Genomic DNA, 11,170 nt, shown 5'->3' on the forward strand with positions numbered 1-11,170 from the left:
CAACTGTATATAGAGTGCATTCGGAAAGTATTCAGACCCCTTGACTCTTTCCACATTTTGTTACGTTACAGCCTTATTCTAAAAAATGTAATAATGATCTTATCAATCTACACAAAATACCACATAATGACAAAGCAAAAACATGTTGTAAGATATTTTTGCTAATCAGTACTTTGTTGAAGCACCTTTTGTAGAGATTACAGCCTCAAGTCTTCTTGGGTATGACACTACAAACTTGGCACACCTGTATTTGGGGAGTTTCTCCCATTCTTCTCTGCAGATCCTCTCAAGCTCTGTCAGGATGGATGGGGCGCGTTGCTGCACAGCTATTTTCAGGTCTCTCCAGAGATGTTCGATCTGATTCAAGTCCAGGCTCTGGCTGGGACACTCAAGGACATTCAGAGACTTGTCCCGAAGCCACTCCTGCGTTGTCTTGGCTGTGGGCTTAGGGTCGGTGTCCTGTTGGAAGGTGAACCTTCACCCCAGTCTGAGGTCCTGAGCGCTCTGGAGCAGGTTTTCATCAAGGATCTCTCTGTACTTTGCTCCGTTCATCTTTCCCTTGATCCTGACTAGTCTCCCAGTCCCTGCCGCAGAAAAACATCCCCACAGCATGATGCTGCCATCGCCATGCTTCACCGTAGGGATGGTGCCAGGTTTCCTCCAGACGTGACGCTTGGCATTCAGGCCAAAGAGTTCAACACGAGCAATGGACATTAGACAGGTGGAAATCTGTCCTTTGGTCTGATGAGTACAAATTTGAGATTTTTGGTTCCAACCGCCGTGTCTTTGTGAGATGCACAGTAGGTGAACGGATGATATCCACATGTGTGGTTCCCACCGTGTAGCATGGAGAAGGAGGTGTGATGGTGTGGGGGTGCTTTGCTGGTGACACTGTCTGTGATTTATTTAGAATTTATTTAGAACTTAACCAGTATGGCTACTATAACATTCTGCAGCGATATGCCATCCCATCTGGTTTGGGCTTAGTGGGACTATCATTTGTTTTTCAACAGGACAATGACCCAATACACATCCAGTGCTGCATCAGATGACCTGGCCTCCACAATCACCTGCCCTCAACCCATTTGAGATGGTTTGGGATGAGTTGTACCGCAGAGTGAAGGAAAAGCAGCCAACAAGTGCTCAGCATATGTGGGAACTCCTTCAAGACTGTTGGAAAAGCATTCCAGGTGAAGCTTGTTGAGAGAATGCCAAAAGTGTGCAAAACTGTCATCAAGGCAAAAGGTTACTACTTTGAAGAATCTAAAATCTCAAATACATTTTGAGTTGTTTAACACTTTTTTGGTTACTGCATGATTCCATATGTATCCTATATCCTATTATTGTACAATGTAGAAAACAGCAAAAAATTAAGAAAAACCCTTGAATAAGTAGGTGTGTCCAAACTTTTAACTGGTGCTGTACATAAACTCCGGACTCCGACATTGCTCATAGTACAATTTTATTTTATTTATTTGGTGAATACAGGTCTGTGTGTTTGAGGCGAAGCGAGAATGTTGTAGAGGAGTTTTAGCATGACATCACCCCAGGGTCCTGAGTGAGACAAACTGTATCAAAAAATATCCTTATCTTCACAGACACACAATCACGCATGCACCCATGCATGTATGTCCTTTGTGTTCACAGTGGCCATGGCTTACTAAACCTGTATATGTGTCTGCATTCATGTGAGGAGGATCACATTGTTGAAAGATGCGTGCGTCAGAATGTTTAGTTTATTGTTTAAAAAATGACGTTTGAAACAGTGTGAGCCTAAACAGTGTGAGCCTAAACAGTGTGAACCTAAACAGTGTGAAATTGTGAAATGCTTCTCAATAGGAACATAGTCACAGCATGAATGTGCTTGGTGCAAAAGTGTTAATATTTGCTTCACAAATCACAACTCTCACTGCAGCAGATAGTAATGACAGTAGACACTGCCTCCCTATGGCCAAAGGTGCACACTACAAATGAGACAACCTCAACATATATAAGCCTATGATCACTAGTGGATTATGTTCAAAACAAATAAGTAACTATAAAAGCAAGATATCAAGTAATCGTAGGAAGGCCTTACAATGTATTAGAATTAATCGTACAATTCCCAAATCTCTCTCTCCTTCCTCTTTGACCCTTTCTTCCCCTTCTTTCTACCTCCCTCATTTATATATCTTCTCCTTCTTCAGACTCTTCTACATGGCCACAGCTGTCAGCATGCTACAGAACACCAGTTCTCTCTTTCTCCCACTCTCTCTCCTCTCTCCTTCACCCCCCCCCCCCCACCTCAGCCTCCTCTCCACCCGTCTCCTCATGACCACAGCTGTCAGCACGCTACAGAACACCAGGACAGGAAATGACACGGCTGCCACCAGGAGGCAGCACTCCCCATACTCCCTCATCAGGGACGCCCGCCGGGACAGGAAGTCCTCAAACACAGCTTCCTGTTGGGTCAGTGTGCAGAGGGAGAGGAGGAAGTGGAAGAGCTGGTGCCCGTGGCCGATGATGTCATACCGCCCAGGAAAGAAACGCTCAGGCATGGGACAGGAGAAGAAGAACGCTGCCAGGAGAAACAGCAACACCTGTGTGTGACATCAGAGCGTCAGATTGTGCAGGATCCTCTCCCCAACCTCACTCTTCTCTACCTCTTATCGCTATCTCTCTTTCTTTTTCTCCATCATTCCACCTCTCTCTCCCTCTCTCTCTCTCTCGCTCACCTGTATTGCGTGTAGGGTCATAGCAGGGTCGTCTCCCCAGGTCCTGCTGACCAGTCTATGTGCCACGGGACTGATGTCTAGCAGGTACGCCAGACCGGTTGGCACGACCTGGCACAGCTTACGACGGAGTGGGTACGGATGGCGGTAACTGAGTTTGGCAAAGCAGCAGCAGGCACAGGACAACCAAGCCAGGAGAGCTGCTGCAGGGAGGAACACCTAACAGAGGAGAGGTTTGTTTGTTCCTTTGTTCCTTTGTCCACGCATTCATTCACTCCTTCACTCTTTGACTCCCTCATTCATTCATTCCCCACCTCTCCTACTCGACTGCGTCGCCATGTGGGATCAGAGCTGTAGAAGTATAGAGCCAGGGCACAGCCATACTGGTACACAGCCACTCCCACATAGTCCAGGAAGAACAGGGAGTAGTGGGCCAGCTCGGAGTGGGACTGGAGCAGGTGGGCTGCAGCGCTGCAGCACAAGTAGGTCAGAACAGACAGGACGTAGTAGACCAGGGGTAGACAGGCCAGGTCCAGGTAAAGACCCAGCCCGTCTGGTCCATTCAGGGTCAGGCCCACAAGACCCTTAGGACAGGTGGTGAGGTTTAAATACAAGGTTTAAATCTGCAGTAATTGTGTGGTATTATTTTGGACACAAATACGCACATACAAATGCATACATACAAATGCACACACCTACACCTAACCCTAACACACACTGAATTACACAAACACACACTCAAAATATTACAAAAATTATTGAATTACCCCTCCACACATCACAGCAAACACAGAGAACCTCAGCGCAACGCAGACTCCGGCCAGCAAGTGGCTCCACACGTTGAGTGTCTCATTGTGTATCTGGAAGAGGCTGAGGAAGTAGAAGCTCCAGGAATGGCCCACGAGCCGGTAGCCAGACAGGATGTAGGGCTCACGGAAGAGAGGGGGGACCTCAGTGTCTCTGACGGTGTGGGGGAGAGAAGACAGAGAGGAGAGGAAGGAGGAGAGGGAACTCATGGGTTTTAGGGGGAGGGAGACGGATAAACTGGGCATGGTGGGATTGGGGGCAAAGGGAATGGGGGATAAGGAGACTGGGGCACCTGTGAGGAGGTTGGGGGTGAGATGAGGGGGTCTGTGTGTAGAGGAAAGGAAAACAGGTTGGTAACCGAGTTGTCATACAGAGTTTGGTAGATATGTTGAGGTGCATGCTTTGCCAAAAACATTGGTAACACAATAAGAGGTGTACATTATTTGTACATTTACAGACAGAACTGTCATTGGACAAACATCTCATGCCTCTGGTGTATCCTCTGCCATACAATGCGCCTCTTTCATATCAACCACGGGTACCACAGCAACCAGCTCAAATCAACATCAACAACATCAACATGCTGCTGACTAATCTGGTTACATATGCTTAGCATGACCATCACAAAGACAGACCAGGAATTCAACCTTGTGAATAACAGTTAGCAGCAAACATACTTTTAGATTTCTACTATAAACTAAACCAGAAAGCCCTGATGAGACATGTTAAAAGTGGATGTAGGAGAAACAAACTTAATAAAACTGACCTTTAAATGCCCCCTTCTAACACATTCAGTGCATTCGGAAAGTATTCAGACGCCTTGACATTTTCCACATTTTGTTACATTAAAGCCTTGTGATAAAATGGATTAAAATTGTTTATTTCCCTCATCAATCTACACACAATACCCAATAATGACAAAACAAAAACAGGTTTTTAGATTTTTTTGCTAATGTTTTATTACATTTACCCTTTACTCAGTACTTTGTTGAAGCACCTTTGGCAGCGATTACAGCCTTCTTGGGTATGACGCTACAAGCTTGGCACACCTGTATTTGGGGAGTTTCTCCCATTCTTCTCATTCCATTGGGTTCTTGGTCACCTCCCTGACCAAGGCCCTTCTCCCCCGATTGCTCGGTTTGGCCGGGTGGCCAGCTCTAGGACAAGCCTTGGTGGTTCCAAACTTCTTCCATTTAAGAATGATGGAGGCCACTGTGTTCTTGGGGACCTTCAATGCTGCAGACATTTTTTGGTACCCTTCTCCAGATCTGTGCCTCGACACAATCCTGTCTCGGAGGTCTACGGACAATTCCTTCGACCTTGTGGCTTGGTTTTTGCTCTGACATGCACTGTCAACTGTGGGACCTTTATATAGACAGCTGTGTGCCTTTCCAAATCATGTCCAATCAATTGAATTTACCACAGGTGGACTCCAATGAAGTTGTAGAAACATCTCAAGGATGATCAATGGAAACAGGATGCACCTGAGCTCAATTTTGAGTCTCAAAGCAAAGGGTCTGAATACTTATGTTAATAAGGTATTTCTGTTTTCGCTTTGTCATTATGGGGTATTGTGTGTAGATTGATGAGGAAAAACATTAATTTAATCAATTTTAGAATAAGGCTGTAACGTAACAAAATGTGGAAAATGTAAAGGGGTCTGAATACTTTCTGAAGGCACTATATACAACAAGTATAGGCTGCTGGTGAGAGAAGGAAAAAGGAACTTACCTGAAACTCTCCCTTTCTGGACTATCCCACCTCTGACTACTTTAACAACTCTGTGTGTATCAACATTTCACTCCCACCGATCCCAGACATCATTCCCTCAGTATAACAGTCCGGGAGTAAATACATCTATTTTGCTTGGCCCTCTCTCGCTCTCTCTCATACACTCACGCACGCGCACTCACGCACACACACACACACACACACACACACGGGTAACAGAAGGTATGTTCTCCTACCTCTTAGTCAGCTTAATAAAACAATGAATGTCCTTTTCTTAATGAATGTAAGAAATTGTTTCCAATTATGCTTATTTTCCTCCCAAACACAAACTGCAGACCACAAGGATTATCAGTCATGAGACATTCTTTAAATTGCAGTGAGATTTCCCTAATAACTTCTACTTCTGAATTTTCTATTCTGATGAATTCTACTCTATTCTCTTTCAAAAAGTATTATATATCGAAACGTTTAAGACAATTGTGTTTAAAAAAAAATGTTTTTATTGCTCATATAGAAAAGTGTCAATGGGGATCTTTTTCTTGAATTCTACTCAACTATTCACAGTCAATTATTCTGGCTTTGTGAGATAAACAAATGTTGGACCTCCCCGATTGCTTTAAATTAAAATAAAATACATTACATTTTCATTCAATTAAATGAATAACCGTAGTGTACTGCAGGCTACATCAATAGGTCCTTGCCCAGGCACAGGTGCACCCCACGGCCACAGACAGGAAGGAGACGCTGTAGCACTTCCTGGTGGCTGAAGTGTAGAGCACCAGGACATGCTGGTAGATAGGCACAGAGTTCTGCCCGTACTGGCTGCTGTTGGTGGGATAGCCACAGTACATAAAGCTGCACTCGGCCTCCCAGATGGTCGGAGGAATACGGTTCTCCACTGTAGTGGGTCTAGAGATGAAACAGAGAGAGAAGAAAACCACTTAACCTCTACGGGATCTAAGTCCCGTATAACGTGCGCTAATGTGATTAGCATGACTGTTGTAAGGAACAGAAAACTTTGCAGGACATAGACATGTCTTATATGGGCAGAAAGCTTAAATTCTTGTTAATCTAACTGAATTGTCCAATTTAAAGTAGCTATTAGTGACAAAATACCATGCTATTGTTTGAGAAGAGCGCACAACAACAACAAACTTATCACGGCAACTGGTTTGATACATTCACCTCTGAAGGTAAATAATTCAGTAATCTTGCTCTGATTTGTCATCCTAAGGGTCCCAGAGATACAATGTAGCATAGTTTTGTTTGATAAAATCAATTTTTATATTCAAATGTAGGAACTGGGTTCTACAATTTGAACCCCTGCTGTCTCTGGCTCCAAACCCACCCTGCCCGGCCATCTAGATGTGTGAAAGTTAGTGTATAAGCTAATGATCCATCATGTATGACATTCCTGGGAGTGTGTAAACTTTTATATTTTGTATTACCATATAATTTTTGTATGTTCTCTATAGTTATGTACTTGAAAATGTATCAATTGACCAATTCGGCACATTTGGGCAGACTTGATACAAAATAGTCCAGTATTGCAATGCTTCACTGGATCAATCTGAAACGTTGCACACACACTGCTGCTATCTAGTGGCCAACATGTTAATTACTTCTAAACTGCAATATTAAATTGTGGCCTTTCTCTTGCATTTCAAAGATGATGGAACAAAAATATAAATAGAAAACTGTTTTTTTGTTTGTATTATCTTTTGCCAGATCTAATGTGTTATATTCTTCTACATTAATTTCACATTTCCACAAACTTCAAAGTGTTTCCTTTCAAATGGTAGCAAGAATATGCATATCCTTGCTTCAGGTCCTGAGCTACAGGCAGTTAGATTTGGGTATGTCATTGAAGGGATAGTTTTCACAGGCGTTACATAGAGCTTGTATTAACATTATAAAACAGTCACATAACTCCTATCGAGGTCAATATTTTTGAAAACTATTCCTTTAGGTACAGTATCAAATACCTTAGTGTGTGTGTTAATGTAAATTCACAGCAGGTAGCCTAGTGGTTTACGAGCATTGGGCCAGTAACCGAAAGGTTGCTGGTTCAAATCCCTGAGCCGACTAGGTGAAAAATCTGTCAATGTGTCCTTGAGCAAGGCACTTAATCCTAATTGCTCCTGTAAGTCACTCTGGAAAAGAGTGTCTGCTAAATGATTGAAATGTAACTCACTTCCAGGTCCAGGGGGACAGAGAGTGTGTGTGAATGTTCCCATTTCCCTCTGATTCCTCTGTGGGAATCTTGTAGTAGTCTGAAGGGATGGTCAGTGTGTCCTTACACCTCTCCTTTGTCCCCTCCTTTCCTTTCGCCATGGTCAGGCCCAGCAGCATAGACACACAGCACAGAACCTGAGGACGGGAAGAGATAGAAATACAAGTAAATATATTAGAAGTTATCTAACAAATGAATAGTGCTGAAACTTAAGCACAAACAGGCTGATCAAAAACCATGAGACAGAAAGTGTTCTATTTGTATTGTTATCAATTAAATGTATCAAAATGTCCAAATCAGATGTGATTCTGCCCTGTACTAATGAATACATTAGAGATGATGCAACCAATCCGTTTTTCGTTATGAGCTAAATTAATTAGTACATCACAAGTATATAGCATTAAAAGTATGGCAAATTAGTATACATATGGTAATCTTTACTAAGCAGCAAGTAGCCTATCAGGTCGCTGTTTTGAATCCCTGAGCCAACTAGGTGAAACATCTTTGGATGTGCCCTTGAGTGAGGGACTTAACCTTAATTGCGCTCGATAAGAGTGTCTGTTAAATGTAATCAATTGTTACATACAATTTTCAGTATCACAAAAAACCTTAGCAGTAGCTTTATCACATGCTGACTGTTATACTCACCAGGTACTTCGACATGTTGTATTTGAGCTCCATCTCTGATCTCTATGTCTATCCGTCACGTCTTTATGTCTAACTTCTGTCTCCGGGTGTGACGTATTTATCTGAATGCTTTGAGTTGAAAATCTGCATGTAATATTGAAAACACATAAAAATAAGATAATATCTCTGACCTGCATATATTTTCTGCAGATCTAAGTTAGTTGGCCTTATCACTAAATCTACTACCAGGTGCCTTCGGTGTGGAAACACCATGCAGAAATATGTTAAAGGGATAGTTACAAAATGTTGGTGAACTATCCCTTTAAGACTGGTTTACTGACATTGTGCATCCTCTACAAAAATGAAGTCTAGATTGTAAAATTTCTTGATTATAAGAGCATGTCATTTTGTTTATGTGTGGCTCTGTATGTTCTTCATTGCTGATCCTGGGGACCTAGATGGTGTGCATGCTTTTGTTCCAGCTCAGCTCAGCCCAAACACACCTCATTCAACTAGTGAACTCATAATCAAGGTCTTAGTTAAGTGAATCACATACATGTATTTGTGTTGGGCTGGAACATAAGCCTTCACACACAGCAGCTATAGCACTAGGGTTGGTCATTCTCAACATATTTTTGAGTGCCAACCCATTACACCCCTTTGTTGATCATTCTTGTTGCCTGTTGCATGCATCTACCCTCTTATCTGTGTGATCAACCACATAGGCTGAACAGATATCAGAGAAGCAGCAGTTGTGTGATACTCCTACCTCCTCCTACACGGTTGTAGTCTAGTCATTCTGTACACTCTAGACTACACAACTACACAACAGTTTTACTAGCTATCTCTCCATCGAAACTAAACTCTGTTCTAGATAGATGCCTCCAATGATAGGGCATCCCCATGTGCTCTATACCACCCAACCACTGCACAGATGAGTGAAAGGCTGACTGCATCCAGCCACTGTCCTATTTTAAAACAGGCCACATCTACTACCTTGACAAGCCCTCTCAACCTCGGAAATGTTCACATGCACACAGTCAGATGCTGTCCCATGGAGAAAAATGTAGAGAGAGAGAGAGAGAGAGAGAGAGAGAGAGAGAGAGAGAGAGAGAGAGAGAGAGAGAGAGAGAGAGAGAGAGAGAGAGAGAGAGAGAGAGAGAGAGAGAGAGAGAGAGAGAGAGAGAGAGAGAGAGAGAGAGAGAGAGAGAGAGAGAGAGAGAGAGAGAGAGAGAGAGAGAGAGAGAGAGAGAGAGAGAGAGAGAGAGAGAGAGAGAGAGAGAGAGAGAGAGAGAGAGAGAGAGAGAGAGAGAGAGAGAGCTACACTCCCACCCACTTTCAGTGGGCATTGTGTATGCGCACTTCTTAATCACTACTGATGCGTATCAGTGTAGTGGAGGTATACATGTATCAATGAATAAGGCTGATGAAACGGATCAGAATGCTCAGTTTAAAATGTTGATAAAGTATTATTTCTTCACATTTTTGGCGCAGCAATGTGCACATAGCGGTAGGCCTATGCGCGAATGTTCCAAAATGCAGTGGTGGAAAAAGTACCCAATTGTCATACTTGAGTAAATGTAAAGATACCTTAATAGAAAATGACTCAAGTAAAAGTGAAAGTCACCCAGTAAAATCCTACTTCAGTAAAAGTCTAAAAGTATTTGTTTTTAAATATACTTTAGTATCAAAAGTAAATGTAATTGCTAAAATATACTTAAGTATCAAAGTAAAAGTATAAATCATTTCAAATGTCTTATATTAACCAAACCAGACGGCACCATTTTCTAGTTTTTTTAATTTACAGATATCTAGCCAGGGCCACGCTCCAACACTCAGACATAATTTACAAACAAAGCATGTGTTTAGTGAGTCCGCCAGATCAGAGGCAGTAGGAATGACTAGGGATGTTCTCTTGATAAGTGTTTGAATTAGACTATTTTCCTGACCTGCTAAGCATTCAAAATGTAACGAGTACTTTTGGGTGTCAGGGAAAATGTTTGGAGTAAAAAGTACATAATTTTCTTTAGGAATGTAGTGAAGTAAAAGTAAAAGTAGTCAAAAATATAAATAGTAAAGTACGTACAGATACCCCAAGAAACTACTTAAGTAGTACTTTCAAGTATTTTTACTTAAGTACTTTACACCACTGCCAAAATGCAATTAGCAGGAAAACACTGTTCTAAAATGCGCACCGCACATGCAAGCGGACAGAGATGGGAATATCCGTTAGAAATGTAGAAAGAGGAGCGATAAAGATGCAACAACTATCATGCTAGACAATGAAATACATTTGAAAGAAAACCAATAGAGCAGGAGAACGCATATGAGGATGTCTTTATAAAATAATTGCCTACATGTTTCTATGGTGGGATTTTGGCTATAGGCTACTTTGAAGCAAGATAAGACATGCTTCATAATATGAAGTAAAACGTCCAGGTTTCAAACAATTAAAGGAACATGAAACATATTTAGATGCTAATGATAGGCCTAACCTTCTGGTAGATGGAAAGGCTTTCCCAAAAACCTGCTAAATTAAACGTTAACTAGCTACAAAGTAACCTATGCCTACATGGCAGAATGATATAATCTACCTGGCATTTGCATCAATCCGGTGGCCATTTGTTTTGCAAACTTAATCTCATGTGCTACAGAAATGCTAACCAAACAACAATGCTAGGTGCCTGCACACTTGAATTAAAGAGTAACTACACTAAAATATCTAAATATCTTAGATTTTTCCCATACCTCAAACTGGTCTCCTGAAGTGGTTTAAGCGTTGGACTTAGAACATCTAATTTTGTTGTTTTTCTACACTACCGGTGAAAAGTTTTAGAATACCTACTCATTCAAAGGTATTTCTTTATTTGTACTATTTTCTACATTGTAGAATAATAGTGAAGACATCAAAACTATGAAATAACACTTATGAAAAAGTGTTAAACAAATCAAAATATATATATTTTTTGAGATTCTTCAAATAGCCACCCTTTGAAAGTTTCTTAAAGTGCAGTCGCAAAAACCATCAAGCGCTATGATGAAACTGGCTCTCATGAGGACC

General features: G+C 41.9%; 2 protein-coding genes across 2 annotated transcripts; both read right to left on the minus strand.

The window, feature by feature from the left end:
• Positions 1 to 2,192: 2,192 nt before the first annotated feature.
• LOC311145629 (membrane progestin receptor beta-like) lies at positions 2,193 to 3,727 on the minus strand (the record flags this gene model as incomplete). The annotated part of the gene is made up of 4 exons (XM_084181898.1): positions 2,193 to 2,579; positions 2,715 to 2,930; positions 3,026 to 3,295; positions 3,479 to 3,727. The coding sequence occupies 4 exons, from the start codon at positions 3,725 to 3,727 to the stop codon at positions 2,193 to 2,195; spliced, it is 1,122 nt and encodes a 373-aa protein (XP_084038024.1).
• Positions 3,728 to 5,935: 2,208 nt separating this feature from the next.
• Positions 5,936 to 8,163, minus strand: LOC311145630 (interleukin-17A-like; the record flags this gene model as incomplete). Its single annotated transcript, XM_084181899.1, has 3 exons — positions 5,936 to 6,158; positions 7,444 to 7,619; positions 8,131 to 8,163. The coding sequence occupies 3 exons, from the start codon at positions 8,161 to 8,163 to the stop codon at positions 5,936 to 5,938; spliced, it is 432 nt and encodes a 143-aa protein (XP_084038025.1).
• Between the last annotated feature and the right edge of the window lie 3,007 nt (positions 8,164 to 11,170).

The sequence above is a fragment of the Coregonus lavaretus genome, assembly GCF_964263955.1.
Source record: "Coregonus lavaretus genome assembly, chromosome: 18".
NCBI classification, from domain to species: domain Eukaryota; kingdom Metazoa; phylum Chordata; class Actinopteri; order Salmoniformes; family Salmonidae; genus Coregonus; species Coregonus lavaretus.